Source organism: Xiphias gladius, chromosome 16 (assembly GCF_016859285.1).
Source record: "Xiphias gladius isolate SHS-SW01 ecotype Sanya breed wild chromosome 16, ASM1685928v1, whole genome shotgun sequence".
NCBI classification, from domain to species: Eukaryota; Metazoa; Chordata; class Actinopteri; order Istiophoriformes; family Xiphiidae; genus Xiphias; species Xiphias gladius.
The window spans coordinates 18,517,666-18,541,264 of record NC_053415.1 but is presented as its reverse complement, the minus strand read 5'-3'; the positions used below and the strand labels follow the sequence as shown (position 1 = coordinate 18,541,264).

Genomic DNA, 23,599 nt, shown 5'->3' with positions numbered 1-23,599 from the left:
TCTAAGCCCCGGGAGTCCGGTGCAGTGTACACGTTGCTGCCTTAATAACATCAGAAATGACTTAAAACAACTGGGCCCTGGTATTGATCACGGCTCACTGTCACACTGTCATGGGACACTTGAATAGAACAGAGCCATCATCAGCACGTCAATAGTAACACCTGCGCTTTTCCTACTATGACAAGTCAAAAATGTCTGCTGCGAAAAAAAAAGGCCATGGAAAGACCCCACACGGCCTGATTAGACCTCCCGTCAGGACTTTGTGGGTGTGCACAGAGTGTACTTGATCAGTCGGCTTCAGTCAGCCAGTTCTGCATGTATTTTGGGACTTTATGGCCGTAATGGGGACATGAGTGGTGAGGGGTTCGGTTTTTCAGTTTTTGTTTCATTTCAAGGGTTTTCAGAGAATAGGTAAAAGTATCCGGTACTTGATGAAAAAATTGAAAATTAGGGCAAAAGTATGAACAAATAAAAGTGATTTTTGCTCAGGTTAGGAACTAGTCATCGAGCCCATAGAAAAGCATCATATTTTCTGAGTACATCAAACGTTTGGCATGTAAAAACATCATCTGCAAAGTAACGACTGATATCTATAGATGACCTATCCCCCGTTCTTTTTTAATTACAGGGCTCTTTGAGGAATCCAATACTAGTGTTGAATACATTTTATAGAGCTTTTTTTTTCTCCAAAGATTTAAAAAAGGGTTTTTAATTGATGAAGCATGATCAGGCAGGTATTGCTAGCAAGGCTGACAGAAAAAAAAAAAAAAACTGCCTATATCAGATTCTTAAAGGAACCATTGTGTCCTGCAGGACTACTTCACTATCACAGAATCAGGAACTGTAGGATGCACAGATGTCCCGCAGGACAGTGAACACTCCCGAGGGACAATGCGAAAACGTGCTGGAAGACCGCCAACGTCAAACTGAATCTTATCCTGCAGGACAACGCATTGTCCTACAGAACAATTTGTAACACCGGCTGAAGGCCTGCGTGATTCCTGCTGCAGGGTGTCTTCACATCAGAAACACCGGCCGTTTTTTGTTTTTGTAAGGGAATTAGTCAAACGTCTGAAACGTAGTGGGGTAAAGTGCAATGATTCCCTTTTTAAAATCTAGTGGAATATAAGTATAAAATGTGTACACACCGCTGTGTTTAAAAAAAAAAAAGGGGGAAAAAAGGGAAATCTACCAAACAACTGAGCCAACACATTTTTTTTTTTTTTTTTGCATAGCTGTTCTACAGCACTGCATTATACTGCGCGTAAATATCAGCAAGTTTTTATGTCATTTAATGGAAAAAAAAAAGGCCTCAGCTGATTGATCATGAAGTTAAATTCCCTGGTTTGTCGGGAGGGGGCGGTGTAGCCTTGCTCCTTATCTCCTCGTGTTACGAAAGCACACAAACGTGAGTTTGTAAACACGAGAGTGAGTAGACGAGGGCGGCCATTCCCCGAGCTCAATGATATGAAGGCCCGATACTTTCCCCTGGCAGTGCTGGCCAGTGTGCTGTGCCTGGGCCAGAGCTACACCCTGAGGAGCTCGGTGTCCTGGGTCGTGTCTTCCAACGATGTGGTGGAGGACGCGGACCTGTCGGAGGAGGTCGCCCCGGCGCTGCTGGTGGACAGCGCGCGGCTGTGGAAGGGTGCCTACCCGTCCTCCAACGTCCTCGGAGACAGAGTGGAGACCCCCGGGGAGCTGGTCAAGCCCGAAAGCGACAATGTGGCGCAGCTCTCCTCCCGTCTGTTTTCATATCGGCTGGAGAAGGTGAAGACGTCCGCCGGCAGCTCCCCACCCCCGCACCAGGAGACCGCCAGGACTGCCAGATACATAGCTCACTACAGTGACTGGGGACATCTGTCCACCATTTCTACTCAAGACAAGGTAACACACGCACGCACGCACGCACGCACGCACACACACACACACACACACACACACACACACACACACACACACACACACACACACACACACAAGGGGTGGAGTGGTCCTGATTTAATCTGAAGGTTTTCTCTGGGCTGGAACATCCTAATGGATGTGTTTATCCAATCAATGCATTACAGAAGTTATAACAGGGTTAGCCAGAGGACAAGCCTAAAAAAAAAAAAAAATCTTCTCATAATGAACCAAACCCTGATGGGACCTCAGTAGAGCCAAGACTGCAGCACAGGTTTCAGCAGGACTGAGGTCCAGCGGTGGAAAGCAAAGTACTGTAGTTAGGTACATTTTTCAGCTACTTGCACTTCGAGTATTTACAATTGTACGCATCGTCATACTTTCACTCTGCTACATTTCAGAGCAGCTTATTGTACACTACATTTATCTAAAGTTAGTTTGATTTTACATTTAAAACACGTATGTGGCAAATATGATGCCCTGCACACCACCACCACGGGTATTTTTCCGTTAGTGTATGTGGCTGATTAGACCTATGGCTGGAGTTGTGTACAGTTATACTGGGATTTATGCAAGGTCACCATGTACCGATGAGAACAATAAAGTTGCAGCGCGTCCCACAACAAAATTAGTAAGAAAGCCCCAGAAGTCCCCTAAAAATATTTATCTTGTTATACATGATAATAACATGTGGGCACTAATTAATATCTTGTGCATAAGTTTTAAGAAATCATCTTTAGGGACATTGGAGGCACCAAAATCTGAAAAGTAACATTGTGCATAATGAGTACTTTTACTTTTGCTATGTTAAGTACATTTTGCTGGTAATACTTGTGTACTTTTTACTCAAGTCGAATTTGGAATGCAGGATTTTGACTTTTATTTTTACACTGTGCTATTTATACTTTTACTTGCATAAAGGATCTGAGGTCACATGAGTCATGTGAGCGGTTTGTCTTTATTTTCTGTCCATTTTCTTTCCCCAAATAGTCAAGGCTCAAATGGTGTCAAAGCCTTCTCCACACTGGCATAATTCTGGAGGGGAAATACTAAGTACTTTAATTATTTAGTAATTTTATTGGTCAGAAATGGTTAAACTTAAATGCTTTGAGTTAAGAAAAAAATAAAGAAGTCTATAAAGTGTATAAAATACTCATTGTGGTAATTTTCTCATCAATTGTAGAATATAATCTCCCACAGGTTGCAACAACCCCCAAAATTTGTAACTACTACTAAGTACCACGGTAATGGCATCAGTGGTCTCTTTGGCTCAGTTATCACCAACTGTGCAATAAGTAATTTAAAAAAAAAAAAAAAAAAAATCAAAACATTTTACATTTTGTTCCTCCATTCAACACTGAGGTCACATCCTGGGTATTTTTTGTGAATTTGTTTTTAGCAACCTACATATAGAAATGTACATATGACGTGTATTTTACAAACCGATTCCAGTATTTGTTGGACTCAGAATCTTTGCAGTTGAGTACTTTTTTTTAGGCCAACAGAAAGATACAAGCCTCTGACATTTCTCCATCAGAATTTTATGCCTGACAGTGTAGTGAAGGCTTTGAGACAGCAGACCTTTTATATTGGGGAAATAAAATTTAAGGAAAGTGTAAATTACCATTTGACTCGATAACGAAAATGTGAAAAATCAACATTTTTTTTTTTTTAGACATATTCTTTTTTTCTCTGGTAAAAACTTTCTGAGGGTAGTTGGATGCACGGTTGAGGAGAATTCATGACTTCAGTATTTTCTAAAATCTTGGCAACGGTCCTGTAGTGCACTATGATAGTAAACTAAATCTCTTTTGACATAGGTTTTTGACCTTTGCTTGGACAAAAAACAAGCAATTTGAAAATGTCAGCTTGGGCTCTAAAAACCTGTGATGCACATTTTTCACACATCCCGATATTTTATGCACCAGTCAACCAACTGATAAAATAATCAGGGGATTAATCTATAATGAGAGTAATGTTCGCAGCCCGAGACCTCAGGGTAATTTCATTAAGTGCATTCAGTGATTGTAAATACAATTTTTTTGTTTGTTTTTTTTAAAGAAACTCGAGATTTTGTAATACAATACAGTTCCAGACAAGTCTTTGTTCTCATATTCATGGCATAGGTGGAAATTGCCAGTCTTTACTTAGAATGAATACTCTTGTTGACTCGCTTTCCTCATAATAACTGATCTCAGCTTTCATGTTCTGTACAACACTACTGGTCTTACTCCACCAAATATTTGCATGTGTCTTTTAGTCATAGCTGTATTTTAGAAGTACTGAGGTCAATGAGCCCTTCTACCCTGAGATAATTTTGAAAACACCTGAAACTTTTTCATTAATCTGGGTACTTTTCCATTTAACATATTCTAGTCTTCTATGATATTTTTATTGAATTAAAAAACAGGATCTCTACATGATGGCCTAAAAGCTGGTTTGGTGGAATGTTATTTACTCCTCCAGGAATAAATTCTGGTTGTATTTCTTAATTTTGTTTGGTTTAAAAGATGTCCAATAAAGGAACACTATAAGATAAAAATGTCATGGCGCTTCAGATCCCCATAGTTTCCCACCAATTTACTTCTGCAGTGGCCTGCTTTCATTTTATTATCACCACAGGAACACACGGGATTAATCTCTACAACTTCATTGATGCGTTTGCTCTGTAACAAGATGTTTCTCGTAACATCCTGCCTTTTTGCATAGATCAAAGGTCTCCCCTTTGGGAACATCTTCTCCGTCAGTGACGGACCACTGGACAACAGCACTGGAGTTATCTACTTCTATGTGACTCCAATGGACAACACTGTGTCAGACCTGAAAAGTAACCCCTATGCGTCTCTCACGTTCTCAGAGGCAGAGGGGGAATTCTGCAGGTAAGCCTCAACTTTTAACGTGTTCCGCTGAAGTCATGGTCACGTTACTTTTGCCAAGGGGTTCCAAGGCGGCAAAAATGAACTGCTGGGCCCCCATAAACTCGTAGTTCATCCCACGCTGCAGGCAATATGTACGGTTTTTCTTTGCTGAAATACTACCTTGGCCCCTCGGCTTGCAAATTATTAGAGGAATATGTAACAAAGCACAAAATTTAAACAATGAAGATCTGAAAAACTTAAAACAGCGGCCGTCTTAACACAGCCGCAAGGTTAGGCAATTAAACAAGACCCACTGGCTGCAGGACTTTTGCTTTAGTGTAGCTTACTTTCAAACAATTTTTCAATATAATTAGTTCAAATCAGTTGACACACAGACTGGAGTCATTATATGAAGGGGGGGGGGGGTATGTACATGTCTTTCTATGGTTGTGTGGACAAATTCTGGTTTGAAACCTCGTGTGAGAACATTTTTTCCAGACCTCACAACTTCAAAGGGCTTATTTGAGGGTTACGACTTGGTTAGAATTAGGTTTAGATTAGGGTGAGAGTTGGGGTTAGGCATTTAGTTGTGATGGTTATGGTATGGGGCTCAGGAATGCATTATGTCAGTGAGTGTCCTCACAACCAATCTCTCTCAAGGCAAATGATGTATGATCCAGAGGATCCGAGATGTGCTCGACTCACACTAACTGGGAAGATGGTGGAAGTCGCCCCAGAGGAGCTTGCGTTTGCAAAGGAGTCAATGTTCTCAAGGTAACTGAGTAAATGGAAGATTTGTTAGTGTAAGAAAACATGTTGACTTCCTTCAACGCTGAAAATGAGGGAAACAAAGATATTTGGCACATGTGCAGTATAACCATGTGTTGCTGTGGTTTTTTTCCAGACATCCTGTGATGGCAAAGTGGCCAGTGGGACACAAGTGGTTCTTTATGAAGCTGGAGTTGATCCAGGTCTGGCTGCAGGACTGGATCGGAGGCACGTCGCTCATTCCCTTGGAGGACTACTTTAAAGCTACACCCTTCTGAGAATATCCCTCCCTCTGAATCAAGTCAGCCCACAAAAACAGATCAGCTCAGCTGTTTACATCACACATGTCACTCTAATAAGCAGAGACAATGCCAAAACAGCAATGTTCAAAGAATATTTTCATCGTTTTTTTTTCCAATAACTGTTGCCATTTTAACTTGTGAAAGTGAATATTCTTCACAGCTACAGTACTTTCTCTCTTTCGCCCCTCCACTGGGCTTGTCACACAAACTCAGTTAATGAGGTGCCTGTGTTTGGTGTGTGAATGTATTTAAAGTCAGTAAGCTTAATAAATTTGATGCTCACAGTCATCACAGCTGACATAGAAAATTAATGTATGTAAATTAATGTCATTTAATGTATTCTTTTTAAACACTGATTACTATTTTATGGGTTTTCGCGTTAAACTATGTATGCTGTTTGAAAAATGAATGTTAGCACACAGAATGATTGTGTAAACTTTTTAAAGAAAATATTAATTTGTTGTGTTCAGTTAGTTGTAAACCTTCAAAGGGAATTGTATTGTCAATGCTTCTGATCTCTGGTTTTTCACAAAAATCCAAATGAAAAGTAAGTTGATCGAAGTTACCTGGCCTAAGAGGTGTGGATTATATTTTTAAAAAATCTAGCACCTTGAAATAACTGAGACAAATTATTAAGTAGAAATCAGTTATTATTAGTTAGACGGTATGATTGAGAGTCTCTTCTCATGGTCCGTTTAGCAGCTGTTCTGGGGCTTTCAATCATATCACATTACATTAATTAGCAGATGGAATTTGAAATGTTCAAATGTCCATTTTTGAGCACATTGAGGACCCCTTGTTCAACTGGAAAATTAATCTGCTGGTGAGTATCATGTGATATGATCAAAAGCCCTAGGACTGTTACTAAATGGACGTTGAGGTGAGATCATGTTTTGTCAGCTGCTTTTTCCAAGGTCAGCAGTGAACTTTGATCTTGAACACTGGTTTGGGTGCTGATTTTACCACAGGATTTGAAACGTCAAGACCTATTAGGATCATCTTTTTTTTTTCAGCATTGCTCACTGGAGGCCTGTACGTTTTCAATATGTTTTGTTTATTTCTTTGAATAAATTATCAAGTATTAAGCATTATATTGAATATAAAACTCTTATAAGATGTATTTTTTTCCCCATTCGTAAGTGAAAACTAACATACTTACAAAAGCTTATGTTAACTCTCACTATGCAAAAAATACTTGCAAATGCGAACATGAATGATCTGCGTTGCACTATGAGCTTAGAAATGTAATTGATGTTTATCCACACATGATAAACAGTGGGTGCTTCAGTCATGGGTGTATTAAAGGACTGTTGTTGACACAAATGGTCAAACAGGCCAAATTATATTACTTACCTCTTATTAATTCAGATACCTTATTAGACTTTATTTCATCATCATGGGGGTATAAACTAGTAAATTGATGCATATATGATTTGGATCATTGGATCCAATAATTGTTTTATTTACATTTTTAGCTACAGTAGATGTATGAAGAATCATGTTTTAATATAAACTATGAAAGGGAACACATCAGCTTTCGTCTGGGGGCCAGTACTTTTGTCGGAGGGCCAGGTTTATTATTTGCCTGCCACTGCTCTAGAGGCTTTTGGTAATTTCACATCGAAAGATGACGATGATGATGGTGTTGCCACCTTGATACTTCACAACTTTAGCCGTTCCATTTAGGTATTTCGACCTGCAGTAACCACTGCAGTGTGTAATTTCAATTTCAGTAATAAAACTCACTTATTCCTCAAGAAAAACGTCACTCAGTATTGCTCTATCCATGGCCGTTTTAACCGGTAGGGGAGCCTGGAGTAAACATTAATTGTTGGGCCCCTATCGAACACCACTGTGCAATGGAATTCAGTTATTTCCCCAGACACCCAGACACCACTCTGTACGCTAAAGCTGAAATGATTAGTTGAGTAACTGATTAGTCGATTGAGAAAAAATTCATTGGCAACAATTTTAATTTTTAAAGCCAAAATGCCAAAAATAGTACCAGCTTCTCAAACGTGAATATTTACCAAAAAATGAGTTCAATACATATATATGACACTATTTAAAATTATAAAACAAAGCCTTAAATCCGGATTTTGGCTTTGGAGGATGAAGGATCCGTCATAGCTCACACCTCAGTGGTGCAAATTTCTGACAAGTTACTGGTTAATCAAATTAGGTAGACAGGAATTATATGGAGTGAATTTAGGGCTTTTAAGGCCCGACTCTGCCCGTTTGATAATCCAACCTTGACTGAATCCAGACTCTCTGGACTATAATGGCTTTATTTTGAAATTACCTACCGGAAGACCTGCTTGTACATACTGACAAGTGAATGCCGCTAGGTACTTTATGAAAAGCTTTTTTTGTAGATTTTTGAAAGCAGTTTGTGGCCATTAATTCGTGTACGGGTTTGCGCTAATTTAAGTGGACGACCGCAAAATGCAAGAGTGCCCTGCGACAAACAGCTACAAGAGTCCCCATCTCCTCTGGCTGCTTTGTTTTGGTAATAAACAGGTTGACGGACCCCGGCGGGGCTAGTCAGCGGAGTTTCAACTTAATGTTAGCTCGGCAGCTAACTAGCTAACAGGCTGTGTCGCAGTCGGCAGGTCGACCGGCTAGCATGGCAAGTAAAACTTAGTGACTGCGCTGGGGACATAACAGGAGACTCGGTTAGTTAGCGACACGCTGCTTTTTTTATTATTATTATTATTATTTAAATCATCTGTTGCCAGTCGAAGCAGGATCGGCGTGATTTGAGGCGTAGCCTTTAGGACTCCGTCAGTGACAGAACAGCCTATCCCAGAAGACCAGCCGTCACACACTCGAAATGCTTTCTGCTTGTGACTTGTAGCTAATGGTTGACTGTGAAAATTACAATGGGTAATATCGGTAGCTAGCCTGTTCTGTCTTAACCGACCATGTAAGCCGTCTTGTCGCGAAAAGCAGTTGACTCGTGACATTATCGCTGTAGGACGGTACAGGAGGAGCCGGTTACAGCCCTCCGAACAACGACAAGAACAGACGCACCGACACACACACACACACACACACACACACACACACACACACACACACACACACACACAGACGGTACATCCGAGCACCCTTCCTCCCAGCGCAGAGGTCCGTGCTCACAGTCCTGCTAACCGGAGCGGGGTTTTTTTTTTTTTTTTTTTTTCTTACCAATTTGACGCCCCATATGCCTGCGCCTACGCCCGTGTCAAGATCCTGAAGGCGGAGAAAGACGGACGGAGGGAGGGAGACAACGGCAGCTCGGGGTCCCCGACACTCAGCCGAGGAGAGGCATCGCTGAAATGAGATGAGGCTCAGAAATGGAACTGTGGCCACTGCGATTATTTTCTTCACGTCTTTCCTCAGCCTGTCCTGGTACACAGCGTGGCAGAATGGCAAAGGTGGGTAGGAACTGTGCTGTCATCGCGGTGACCGCAAAAAAGAAAAGGTGGAAGGTGTGATTAGCTTTTAGAAGAAGCGGTATTTCTAAGGCCTGGTTAACAAACTCGTAGACATCAAGCTGACGTGGGTCCACCAGCACGTCGTAGGACAGCAGGTGTTGCCCGTTCACCTCGCACCCATCCCGAGTCTGTTCGGCAGATTGGTATTGACAGGCAACGTGTCATTCCTCACATAATCGTGGTGAAAAAGAACAGATGCAAGGATTACCTGTTGTAATATTTGGCCTTTCTAAACTGGTTCATGTGAATTGTTTGTATTTCATTGTAGTACTGTTCCCACTGATGTATGGCAGCATGGCAGATCTGTAGTCAGTCCTCATCTCACTTCATCAACCTCTCAGTGTAAAGCACTGGGCAGCACAGTTTGCAACACTTCTTGCTAATGACACAATCCAATGCCATTCCCCCTCTTACAGAAACATTAAAGTCATTCATCTGGGCTTTATCCATGTTTTTAAATGTCCTGTTAGACATCTGGTCTCAGGCTCAGTACACAAGTGTGTCTGTGTTTCCATAGTATGCAAAGGCTTAGTGCTAACTCTCCAGGTTTAACCCAGTCCATGTGGGGAGGGTTGTGGGCCCTAGTGACCTCTTATCAGCAGAGTGTAAATAATTGCAGCCTTCAGATAAATTCCAAGCCAAGGCTACATGTCGTGATTATTGAGGCGCTTATCAGCTTGATGAAGTATTTTCCTTTAAATGGAGTCCACTGAGTGGCACAACTACAGCAAGCAGAGACTGGCCCATGGCTTGATAAAAGTGCCTGTGTGTGTGATAAGCAAAGGTCGAGTGAAATTGCCCTCTTTTCTGTCTGGTGCACCTGTTGATACAATCCAGTAGGTCTGTAGTCATAGCAGGGATACTGAGCTCAGACCATCCTGTTCAATTTCACTTTTGCACTTCACAGCTGTCTCTACACTTGATGATATTAGCATTTGGTAAAAATGTACAACTTTTGAAGCACTGAAATGTGTAGGGAGATGCAAATGTGAGTGTGTGTGTGTGTGTGTGTGTGTGTGTGTGTGTGTGTGTGTGTGTGTGTGTGTGTGTGTGTGTGTGTGTGCAGTTTACATGCATTTTGACCCTAAATTGTTAAATATATCAGGATTTAGAAGACGTTTTTGTCCTAATATCCTAAACAACCTGAATGCTCAAAGACAATCAATAGTCCATGTTTACAGCAGACATTTTGAGTTGTTACTATCAACATAAATGATGGCTCCATTGTATTGAAGTGTCCCAGTAAGCCATAACATAATCACAGTGGGCCACTGCGCACAAGACCAGGGCTCTGAAGCTGAAGCAAAAATGGAATTCAGCCTTCCTTAATTTTATTATTTACACCGGTGCTTATCCTTTGACATGTTGAAATTTCTGAATGTCCAAATGTCTAAAAGGCCTATTATCAAAGTAACGCTAAGGCTGGTATTAAAAGCAAATGTGCTGGCCTATACGGTGGCAGAGAAAGCTCAATGCACTGCAACCTAAGGCAACTCAAACAAATAAACAAAACACAAGCAAAGGAAGAAAATGTCTACTTTTGGGGCAATTGGGCATTGGTCATTGTGAAAACATACATTTTCACATCATTTTTGACAATTAATAATTCAATATTTATGAAAACACAACACGGGTTGTTGTTTTTCATAGTACATTCAGACCATAGCAAGAAGAAAAGCAAAACAAACATGCTCACTGATAAAGTGAGTGCTATGTCCTGAAGTAATCCTTCACATTTTTGTGAGAAATCGCACTGTGCGCCATACAAAATAACATGGGTAAAACAAGACTTAAAGTAAATGGATTTGGACTGCAGTTTTCTCATCCTCGCATAGCCATCTGAAAACGTAACAGCGTTTGGCTGCTTACCAAAATTTTTGTTCGTTTAGACGTCTGTAGACAGCTCACTTTCCCAGTGGCCGCTAGTCAGCTGACTGACATACTTAAGCGAGTCCATTCTTCTCTCACTCTCATTCCTCTCGCATAATTATATACTCTGACAGTCAACATTTTTCAGACTGTCTTTTTGAGCTCATCGTCCGTGACAGACGCAACTCTTGCCTGAACTAATTTTCTCTCGTCATGAACTTATTGCCTCTGTGGCAGCAGAACGTGTTACACCAGCCTTCAGAAACTCCGACAGGTTAAACGGGATTATTGAAATACTCATTAGGCTGATTAACTCTCAAAGACTCACTATAGACGGACGAAAACATTCACTAGCCTAGCAACATAATAAGGCTACAGATAACTCATGATGCAACACGCCGTAAAAGTTACACTGGTACGCTCTCCATTCAAAAAGAATATTTGTCGTAATGAATGAACATGTAATTGTCTAGTCCTCAAAAAAGGACAACCCCCACTTTTTTTTAAAGTTTCAGGAAAAAAAAAATATTGGCCAATACTGTATCCTTTCTCTCCAGAGTGGTAGAGAGCTCTCAGCATAGTTTTTCAGCTCATAAGGTTTAGGCGCGAAAGTGGTTAGGTGCTGTGCCCAGGTCTTATAATGGTAGGGAAAAACCTTAATTAGCAAAGGGCTAACCATAGTAGCCAGTCTCTCCAAACCTGAAACTAAACATTTTTGAACACCATTGACAAGTGGTCACCATATTTGTCTGTTTTTCATGTCCACTGCAAATTTCTTTTGTGTTGTGTTGGACTTGCAGTGTTACACGTATTGGCTTGTTTTCTGTATATGCATTGAGTTTCTTTAAGGCTCATATATGTTGAAAAATTGGCAAATATGCGTCTTAATTTGGTTGTTTTGCTTATGTGCAGCATTTCTTTCCTAACTGCCTTTGTGTTGTTAAAGAAGCTCTTCGGTAAGCTGCAGTTTATTGAACAACATATTATTGAAAACAGCGAGCCACTTTGTGCAATCCAAGGTTGATTTCAATTTGGGCTATAAAATGTGACAAATGTGTATGTTCTAGGGGCAAACTGGGTGTGAGCAGTAATGAAGAGCTCTGTTTAGCATTATAGTAGCTAATAGCTAGAGTATTGATTTGTACCATAAACTCTGGGCATCATTAATTTAAGTGAGGGCCACTGACACAAATAGCTCTCATTCTTTTTTCACATCTTTGGGCTGTTTTGTTTTGTTTGGGCTGTTTTGGGGGTGCAGTTAGCTCTGCAGTAGACACTAAACACTAATTTCAAAGGTCCAAACTAAAATACCGTATACTAATATGTACACTTACATGCTTGCGGGAAATGATTTTGTCACTTCAAGATGTCTGAAGCTCACTATTTATTAGAGTATCAGTTCTATCCTCAGGATGCATTTCCATTTATTAATCCATACATAAAAGTCTGATCAATGTTTTGCCTTCAAGTGTGGGCTTTACCTGCATCAAGCTTTATTCATGTACTTTACCGGCTATTGCACTGGCTCCCTGCTTCTCTGATTGTGTCATTTCTTATGTTAACATGAGAAATTTTAATACAATTTTCCTCCTTTTTTTAAAACAAAAAACACGAGTATCTTTTAGGTCGCCTATCATTTCTCCCTACAGTTATAGAAGGCTTCTCCTCTCGATGCTGCCTTGCGTGGGTGTTTCGGATTTACTTGGCCCCTGCAATTGAGTCAGTCTGACAGAGAAATAATTCAAAACCTCTTCTAGTAGTTGTACACAGAAAACATATTTGTATTTAGGCTCATGACTGTGTTGTATGATTCAGTTATTATAGCCTATAAGGACACCGTTGGTGTTTGTTTCCTGGGGTAGTGGTGTAGAGAGGTAATCCTTGGCAAAGATTTTATTTTTTATTTTTTTGCCCAACTCTTTGCTTCCGACAGCCTGTCTTGTTCCTGGTCACTTGACTGCTGTGAATGAGAGCTTTGCCAGTCAGCTGTCCAAACACTTCATGTTGAATGACTCTCCAGTCTGTGTACTTCTCTGTCAGAGTCGGCCCAGTCCCCTAGTGAGAGACTGCTCTCTGATATCTCCAGGGTTATGTCTCAAGTAGACCTTAACAATATCGAGGATAAATATGAATAACAATGTTGGGGCTTTAGATGGGGATGAGACAAAAATCCTCTGTAGCATTATAGTGAGATTAATGGTAGTAGAGTGAGTGGAAAGAAAATGTACATGTGGTGCACATTAAAAACTGATTGGTGGGTAGCAAGGAAAGGCAGATTAGAGAGGGATTGTTTCGATAGCAACTTTCACAGCGACAGGACAAACAAACTTGATGAAGACCACACAATCTACAAGAACACATTTGTGACGGGAAAGTCCACTGGTGACACAGCAAACATGTGTTGCCCACCTTGTTTGCTGTGAACTATACCGCAATGACTACATTTCACCACCACAAGTGGGTTTCACAATGAGCCACTCACACAAAGCAATTATCAGACACACAGACACTAATTTATTATTAAAATATCAGTAAAATGAACTTTAAAATACCACAGAGGTTGTAGTCACTCTAACTTTAGTTTGTTTTGCAGTTCGTTCCAGTAGTAAGGTGTCCTCCCTGCACCACGTTTTATAGTTTTAGTTCAATTATAGAAATTATGTGTTGCAGATGTCTTACATGTTACATACTCATTCTTTTTATTTTGAACGTGATATTCTTATAAGCATTATATTAAGATTTTCTCTGAGATTTCCATCCTAAGATTGAGATAGCGCTAAGTGCTTACGGTTTCAGCAGATTTTCTGAGAGTGAAAAGTTAACAAATACAAAACACTCTTTCCTTTCTGCAAATTTGGCTTCCTCCTTCTCTTCCTTGCACCCATGTGTTCCCCTTCCTTTGTGTTTAAAGGCATGGGTTTCTTCCATCATCACATCATTCCAAACACAATGGTCCAAAAATAGCAAAAGTGATTGCAGTGAAGGGGGTAAATGAGCAGGCAGATAAGGGGGGGGGGGGTAGGCCAGATACATGGTTTATTAGTTAGAATTTTGAGAGAATATGGCTTGCACATCATGTTTTCTCATTTGTAGTGTGTCTGTATGTGTGTGTATAAATTTAGTTTGCGTGGTAGGGCAGTCTGCCAGGCAAATCCTAAGTGGCCTAGAAGGAAGAAGTGAGCTGAAAGGCCAAATCTTAAAAGGCGGAAGATGAGAAGAGACTGAGGTTGGCGGCTGTATGATGAAGAGAAAGGATGAGAGTGCTGACAAGGCAGTGAGACAGTGGGATAAGTTCATTTTTCTATGTTTTGTACCCTGGCTACTGTCTGATGCACACAACCTACCTCCCTTTATCCCAGAAAGCCCTTACTCTGTTTGAGTAAGAATGGGCGTCTTCAGCCCATAAGATTGTGAGTCAACAATCGTCACTGTTTCCCGCCTCGTGCTTCTGCTCACTTCCTTAATCCCGTGCTGCCATTCATTAAGTCATTCATTCATTCATTCTTTCATTCTTTCTTTCATGTTCCTCCACTACTTCTGGACAGAATTCCTGGACAGCTCACAAATACTCCGCCGTGTCAAGGAGGAGAGATGGTGAACTCTTCCCTGTTGATTAAGCTGTGGCATAAGCTTGCTGAATATACTGGGGCATGTCTGTCCACATTAGTTTGTATGTGTGGATGTGGTCATGCATACTTACACTCATCTTGAACGCTGAAGTGATGATCTCTTCATTTACAAAAAATGATGACACTACAAATTAAGGGACAGATGTACTTCACAGGAATTCATGAATTCTGGGACAGTCCATACAGAACCTCACTGATGGGGACATTACAGCGTTTTCATTGTGCAAACCGTTGTGGCCACGCAGATGTGAACAGTCTAATTTTGGCTTCAGATTTTAGTTCGAGGGCAGATTTCACCTAGTTTCTGACTTAACAAATTGCTCCTAAATTTAAAATAGCCACATCAGTTTAATTCACTTTCACTTAGTCGTACCGTACGTATTTAATTAAACGTACCGTCTGAAACCAGTGCTAAGACGGTCCACATCGACAACCAAACTAGCAAATATCAGTTAAATTAAATGTATTAGTAATGGGACAGTTATGACAGAAAATTGTAAGGGCTCCAAATAGTAATTAATATTCTTTTTTTTTTTTTTTTTTTTAATGTGTCAACTATTTTCCTGATTAATGTATTAATTGATTTGCTTATAAAATGACAGATTGAGTGTAAATTCCCCATTATAATTTCTCAGCTCCCAAGGTGACTTTCAGAATGCTAATTTTTTTTCCCACCAACAGTGCAAAGCTCAAAGATATTCTGTTCACTATTATATAGACAAAAAATACATCAGATTTTAACATTTAAGAAGCCTTAAAATAAAAAAAATGACTGAATGGATTAGACAGTTATTAAAATAGTTGCAGATTATAAATCAACTAATCCTTTCAGCTCTAAAAATTGTTTTTGTAATAGACTCAGAGCTCTGGACCCCACTTGATATCATTACACAACTGACTGATGATATCCCTGCAAGTGGAGTTTCCCAAAAAAGAGTGATAACCCCGGCTGATTGCAGCCTTCCAGGAGCCAAGTAAAGCCAGAGGAGTGGAAGTAAGCAGAGTGGGGACATGCCTTCAGCTCTCTGCTGTCACACAGCATGCTCTGCTACAAAGGGACACAGCAGGCTGCAAGAGCTTATCATGACTTACGGTGCAGTAAAGCAAGAAGAGTGAGTGGAAAGCGGAAGAAACAATGAGCCCATAGTGATGAAGCAAAATGAAGAATCTGGGTTGGAAAGTTGCCAAGAGGGCAGATATCAGTCTGGCTTTTTTTGATACTACTCTACCTTTTAACCCCCCAACTTTTTCACTTTATTTTAAAAGTGAAGTGAAAGGGTTGTGGTGTATCGCAAAGAACAAAGGACAGAATCAGATAAAGGTGTACATTTTCTCTTTCTGCAAACTACATAAAATCGTTCAGGGAGTATCACTAGCCTAGCTTCATGGATCGACTTGCACTTCTCCTCAGGAAAATACCACCAAAAATCAATACTTCTGCTCCATGTGTGTGCAATAGTATGTGTGTTGGTGTGCTTGCTTTTTTCTGTGTTAACATTAGTGCTGCATTACTAACACCTACAGAGACTTTTCAGCCAAAAAAATGTAACGTGTATTAACTTGATTGATCTTCTCTGTCCAATGGAGATGAGTGTCACAGTAAAGTCTCATTCTTCAAATGACTGTAACTTCCAAGTTATATTTAAGTGTGTTTGATCTAACATGACTTATGCGCCTAATGTTAGAGGATCTGTGAAATTTTGAATCTGCCCCCCTAAACACCGACATGCTATAAACGTTCTTGTTTTTGTCCTATTAATCTCAAATTCATGTTTTGCACCATCTGCCTTACTTAAGAGATAACAGTGTGTTTAAATGCTTTGTGTTGCAAACAGCAGCTGGAACCACATGGCTAGCAGGTGCACCACTTCAGGGCTTTATACATGCATAATGGACATGTTTTGCATGCATGTATATCTTATTCCTATGTCTGGCAGATGGAATCTGCTCAAAGTTCATACGAAAAGGCTCAGTGATGTGGCATCTTTTCAGCCACTCAAAGTTTAAGGACTTAAATTTGTAAAGGTTGCTGATGTTGCAGTATAATGTGAATAATAGCTAAAGTGCTTTTGAGATAAATTTGCTTTCTGTCAGTACATGGAGAAAGTCTGGTGGGATTGAAATTAAGAGAGAAAAAAAACCAGTTGGATAAATTGGACTTCAGGCAAAGTGCCAGATTCCCAGTTTAAATAGGGTGCATTAAATTGAGGATACGAAGATGACGATTTTGGCTGCACACTTAGTAACTGCTTTTGTATAAATAGGAAATGAGAGTGCATTTTGCTATATACAAAGAAAATTGTAATATCAACATTTTCAAGAAAATTGAATTCTCTATGCTTGATTTCTCAGTCACTTTTACAAGCCTTACAAACGCAAGTCCTGTGGTTGACAGTTTTAGGCTGGAAGGTCACATGACACGCCTTAGTAGTTCTTCAGATCTTGCCTTCACCTTTTATCCAATTTATGCCAGATTTTGTGGTACGGTGGTTTGGACACTTGACAGACAGAATGCAAGATTTAAAGGGAAAGTTCTGTATTTTGGGAAATATGCTTATTTGCTTTCTTTTCAAGAATTAGGTGAGAAGACTGATAGCACTCTCATGGTAAATAGGAAGCTAACGCCAGCAGGTGGCTAACTACGCTTAGTACAAAGAGTGGAAAACGCTACCCTGCTCTGTTCAAACATAACAAAATAAACCAAAAAGCATCTGTAAAACTCACTAACTAACACCATCTATCTTGTTTGTTTAATCCATATGACACCTAAAGTGGAAAAACGACAAATCGACTATTTAGAGGAAGTTATGCGTCTGGCTTTTTCTTGGTCAGGACCAGTTGTCTGGCAACAAGCTGAGACTCCAGGATGAACTTAAATTATATTTGTGTTTGAAAAATCTGATTTGGAAGAAGTCAGCAATATGTCCTACTAGAAACAATGTAGCAGCTGCTCAGGATAGTTTTCAAGAGGCTGGTGTTTCTGTAGAAACTTTAGCCAGGCTGTATTTCAAGGAGAATAAATCACTATTATTTTCTCAAACCAGGTGTTTAACTGAATGACTTTCCTGTTCTTGTTGTATTGCTGGAATGACAAATGGTACCTCAGTTATCTACAGTATTTTATAGTAATTGAGGACAAACGCCTTCTAATGTTGTTGCTGAGATCAGATTTGTGCTTCCGTCTAGAAACCAAACGTTCGGAAATGCTGTAGACCAGGGGTCAGCAAGTGAAAGTGTGCTGGGAAAGTGAAACTCTGCTCCAAAAAATGGCATCTGCATATTATGTAGTCCAACTCCTCTCACTCATGCAAACATAAACTGCACAAGTCCCTCATCAGCATTCAGGAGCCCACAGTCAGCAGCATGCATCAGCCAGGGAGAGTGAGGTCAAGGACAAGATCACTGCGAGGGCTTTTGATGAGCTGATAAAACTCTTAACGCTCTGGTGAGTTCAGAGTTGGATTTCCCTAAAGTATTTCTCGGCACTAAGATCATCTTTGTCCTTTCTTTAACTGTGAAGTTAGGGAGAATGTTTATGGAACTGTATGGCCAAGCCAGGTTACTGTGTCTGTCAGCTCTTTCTCTGACATCCAGTCCTCAGATACTAAAATGCAATGACTGATGTAAAATTGAGTAAGCACACTGACATGTTGAGTATAACAAAAATCATGTCATGACTATGAATCACTGAGTTCCATTTAAACATTGTTTCAAGAGGAGAGAATTGAGTTTTCAAATGAGAGATGGGATAAACTACATTTTAATGTGCCTTCAACCCTGTTTTTAATAATACTTTGTGTCTGGAACATACATTTATCTCATATCTTATTCTTATGACGTGGCCTCATTATGCTGCAGTGTTATTGGGTATTTTTGTGAGTCCAGTGAGTTTTTTTTATTTTTAATCATCTACAGCTATGATCATTATGGATTGAGCAGTGGATGTCATCTTTAATTTAGCTTTGGGATACCATTAATGTATGATACAACCTATTGTCAGTTCTTTCACACACTTAGTGCATTCCTAACACCTGTGTTCCCCCTTCCTGTGAAAAACGCACTGTGTGTGTGTGTGTGTGTGTGTGTGTGTGTGTGTGTGTGTGTGTGTGTGTGTGTGTGTGTGTGTGTGTGTGTGTGTGTGTGTGTGTGTGTGTGTGTGTGTGTGTGTGTGTGTGTGGGGTCAAGTTGTTGCTCATGTTGGGAATTGTTGGGTCTCTATGAAAATATTATAAAGAGTCCAGACTCGGCCTGTTCTACATGAAAAGCGCTACATAAATAAAAATGTACTTTATTCAACTTGAGTGGGAGGCCTTGACTGTTTGTTTTAAAAGCTAGTTGTTGAATGTCCAGTATATCTTCAACTTGTCATTCCTCCCACGTATCTCATTAATAAATCAAATAAACTGAGCAGAGGAATCAAGGATAGCACGTCAAGGCAAAATATCACAGGAGAGTGGGGGCCAGTGGGTATATGGAAACCAGGAGAGAAGACAAGCAGAGAAAAGCTTATGCCAGGATTGAAGTGCAGATAGTGTAGCAAGTTATACACACATAGGACACTAAAATATTGAAATTGGTATGGAAAGAGGAGGAAAGAATGAGACAATATCAAGAAAAGAGACTGGATGCAGACAAAAGGAAGGAGAGGAGAGGTTGTCAAGCTCAGAGGCAGAGCATAGCCACTTAGCCCTTCCCCCACTACTCATGGTTCTACAGAGCAAAGAAGAATGACATTGTGTAGATGCACTCCAGACCTCAGGTAGGTCTAATTGTTTGATGCATTTGCGTACACATGCAGTCATTGAGTGGCTGTATACCAACAGGGTAAGTTCACCATTCAACCTGTTATTTGAATTTGATAGTGATACCACTCGATTTGTTTGGGGGGGGGGTTACGCTTTTTATGTGTAAATGTGTAAACACTGCCCAACATACTTGAGCACACTATTCAGATAAATGGAGTGGCACTTCCTCAAAAGAACGTGATATTTCTTAATACATGTGAAACTTCTACAGTTTAACCACCTAATGTATATGCGCATGGAAAATATATAGCTGACATGAAACTTCCTCTTTCTGTTTTGTGGTACTCTGTGGTTCTTGTCACGGTAGGTTTAAAGGCGTGGTTTCATCTGATCGGGCCTGGAGTCCAACAAACAAAGGACTGATGTGAAGATAAAAGCCTTGTTTTAGGTTGAATCTGCCCTTTTCTTTAGGCTTGGGCCAAATGACAGCATCTGTCTGTGTTTCTTAGAGATCAGCAGTCATGAAGAACAACATGGTTCTGTGGAAAAAAAGAGGAGCCAGGGCAGAGTGGATGGACAATACCTCACTCAGAGAGAGTTGTGGAGAGGGGAAGATAAAGGGAGTCTGGGTTTTGTTGTAGTTAAGGACTCTGAAAGTGCACAATAAATCTACCAGCAGATGAAGATCAGAGACTACCCAAAACCACAACCCGACCTTACTCTCTCACTCTCTCACTCTCTCACTCACACACCTGAGAAGTTCTTTGTACTCTCCCTCTAACCTCATACGTTTCGAAATCAAACCAAGTCTGTACTGGTAATACTGAAACCGATCAATGCCACACATTTTTATTGGCTTTAATTCACTACCAACTCCATTTATTATCATCTCCAAAAATAATAATTGTAATAAACTTTATTCATTAGGCACTTTTAAAAAAAAAAAAATCACAAAACACAAAGCAATAAAACAGGCAAAAGACATAACTAAAAATACTAAAATAGAAAAGAAAACCCAACACAGAGAGAATTCAACATAAAAGGTCAGCAAGTAAGATAAGCAGCAAGACTGACACACTGTACTCTAAAGCTTATTTAAGATATCTATGATCTCAACCCTCCAACAGACCACAGCTGCTCCCTTTTCACAGAACTTTGCAGACTCTACTTTCAAAGCCCTACACCAACGGCTCAACTTCTGTCTCCTGATAAGAGCTCACCAAAGACGCGAGTCGAAACTGCTTTTAAACCTCAAAAGTAATTTCCAGTAAAAACAAGAAATTTGTATTGACAGTAAATGGCTGCTCCTGAGTGCTGTATCATTGTCGACATTATCATCCTATGGTAAAGCAGTAGGTCAGAGATTTGCTTTAAATCCTTGTACAATCCAAGAAATCCAAGTTGGGAAATTGAAAAAGCAGCTCCTCCCTTCCCTCAGCAGTCTGATTTGAAGTGCTCTACTTCAGATCAAGCTTCTGATCCTAACTGCTTCGGTGAACCTGTTCAGAAACCATCAGATTAGGAACGTCTTTACTGGGCAGCCGCCAGCTGTGAATGTTTGTGAACATATGAATGGGAGGTCTGAAGAAAGAGAACTCACTGCTTGGTTACTGCTACACTCACCTACCGAAGTTTGACTTAATAATTTAGAAAAACGTGTCCTCAGATGTTCGCAGTTAAAGTGCAGAGCAAAGAAAATTTTTATCCCTTATAGATATTTAGGCCATAGTCCAGGCCTAAAGTGACTAGTTTTTGGAGTTGATCTGAATCCAGGAATTTTTTAAAAAGCTTTCTTACTATTGTGAAATTGGGCTTATTGAAACACAGTTTCTCCTTATGAAATACTATATTTAATTAAATGTAAACAATCTGGAACACATGGAGCATGAGTGTCTATTGTTTCCAGTGTTTTGATCCAGGTTCAAAGTTTGCTAACATGGTCTCTTACATAAATAACACATTTCACGCTCTGTCCAAATGTTGGGAAACTCATCTGGAAGTGAGCACTGTATGAGTGATTTCTAGCGAAGGTCTCATTGCCATTCTACTATGTGGTGTTGATGTCACATTGGCAGTCGCTGTGATGTAACTGAAACTTTTCTCCAACCTTGATAAATGTAGCCGCAGACTCTCTGGATTAGCCTATGAAAGTGGCACTGTGTCGTGAAATATAAGCTGCAATCGATTGCTTAAATGAAGCAGTGCATTATTAAAAATGTCACATCAGATACATTTTTGTCAAAGCCAATTTTCAAAAAATCCTAACCGCATGAATTAACATACTACTTTCTACTCTTCCAAGCATTAGATTTTTATTAGTGTTAGATCTACCTAGCGGCAGCCCAAGTCTGTCAGTTTTTCCTTTGTGACTGAACCCTGCTGTCCTTGGAGCTAAAAGTGGTCCTTTTATCACACCATTGTTGTTGTTGTTGTTTTTTTTAAATTTAGGAAATGTGTGTTGTCGCCTGCTAATTAACCTACTTTGCTTTAATATCCTTTACAGAGAAGCTGATCGCATACCAGCGGGAGTTCCATGCCTTGAAAGAGCGGCTTCGTGTGGCAGAGCACAGGACGCTGCAGCGCTCGTCTGAGCTCAACAACATACTCGAGCAGTTCAGACATGCCATCGCTGAGACTAACAGCAGCAAAGATGCTCTCACAAACTTCTCAGGTATCTGACACACCCAAACACGTGCGAAGACTCGTTAACTCCAACTGGGCTTTTACGCTGTCAAGTTGAACCTTTAGTGCGGAACTTTTGTCTCCCCCTTCTGGCAGTGAGAGTAATTACACAAACAATGTTGAATACAGAGACATTTCCGCAGTTCCAAGACAATAATTCATTATTTAGGGTAGAGTAAATGTAATGGCTATGTAGCCTACTCTGAATATTTTACAAATGCCAATCTATCCAAGAGCTGTAAGGCAACATCTGTATCCGCCCTAAGTCCCTTTTCTTCTTCAAGCTCTCTACAACGAGGAAAAGCCACAACAGTGTTAATATGTGTTTGTCCTCGCTGTCGATCGCTTTCTCTTCTTCAGACTTTAAATCCTTCCTCTGAATGTAGAGTTTATTTTTTATCTGGAGTATCAGACACTTTTCTTAGACATTTCTTGACATTGTGGCAGGATCTTCCCAGGCTTCTGTTGTAAAATCTGTCTTAGTCAACCCTCAAAACCACTGGGCAGGTTACTAAACCCAGAAAGGCTGAAACACACCAACCGATTTAAGATTATTTTCCATTATCGATTAATCTGCAGATCATTTTCTTGTTTTATCAATAATCATTTTGTCTATAAAATGTCAGACAATAGTGGAAAATGCCCATTATAATTTTCCACAGCTCAAGGATATGTATTCACATTGCTTGTTTTAGTCAACCAACATTCAGAAACCCACAGATATGATATGAAAAAGAAAAGCAACAAATCTTCAAATTTGAGAAGCTGGAATCAGTGACTATTTGGTTTTTGCTTGGAAAATGACTGAAACAGTAAATCAATTATCAAAATAGTTGCCAATCAATTCTTTGTTGATCAGCTAGTAGATTAATTGATGAATTGTTGAATTGTTGATGAGTATACTCATTCTCAGAAAGAACTTTGATTTTCTGCTGTGAGCTAGACAGTACATAGTTAAATATTTCATTCAATGATTCTGTAGTCACGGCATCACTGTTCTACCAGCGCACTGTTGTGTGAACAGGTGGTGCTATAAAAAGTCTGCATCATTTCCCTCCTGTCCTCATTTAATGAAACTAAGACGAGGACTCCACTTAACTTGTTTCTCTGTGCCTGCTTTCAGACGAGACACAGAAACTACTGAAGGAGCTTTCAAATAGGAAACAGCTTCAGGTGCCAAATATCTACCACCACCTGCCTCACCTTCTCAACAATGAGGGCAGCCTCCACCCTGCCGTGCAGGTTGGTCTAGGCCGCACAGGAGGTGAGAAGCTTATACGCACACTGCAAATTTAGTACAACAATAACGCCCCTGATTTATGGCGGTTTTTTCTCCAAAATATGCATTCTCACCCGACAAGAAACGAG

General features: G+C 40.2%; 2 protein-coding genes across 2 annotated transcripts in view; both read left to right on the top strand.

Moving 5' to 3' along the window:
• The first annotated feature begins 1,374 nt into the window (after positions 1-1,374).
• On the top strand, positions 1,375-6,918 carry creg2 (cellular repressor of E1A-stimulated genes 2). The gene is made up of 4 exons (XM_040147800.1): positions 1,375-1,884; positions 4,609-4,778; positions 5,418-5,531; positions 5,662-6,918. Exons 1-4 carry the CDS (start codon positions 1,468-1,470, stop codon positions 5,801-5,803), a joined length of 843 nt encoding a protein of 280 aa, XP_040003734.1. The 5' UTR covers positions 1,375-1,467; the 3' UTR covers positions 5,804-6,918.
• Positions 6,919-9,127: 2,209 nt separating this feature from the next.
• The window catches only part of mgat4a (alpha-1,3-mannosyl-glycoprotein 4-beta-N-acetylglucosaminyltransferase A), a 30,731-nt gene continuing 16,259 nt past the window's right edge, over positions 9,128-23,599 (top strand). Inside the window, exons 1-3 of the mRNA XM_040147799.1 lie at positions 9,128-9,246; positions 22,053-22,220; positions 23,355-23,495. Coding sequence (XP_040003733.1) covers positions 9,153-9,246; positions 22,053-22,220; positions 23,355-23,495 — 403 coding nt within the window. The 5' untranslated portion in view covers positions 9,128-9,152. The remainder of the gene's footprint in view (positions 9,247-22,052; positions 22,221-23,354; positions 23,496-23,599) is intronic.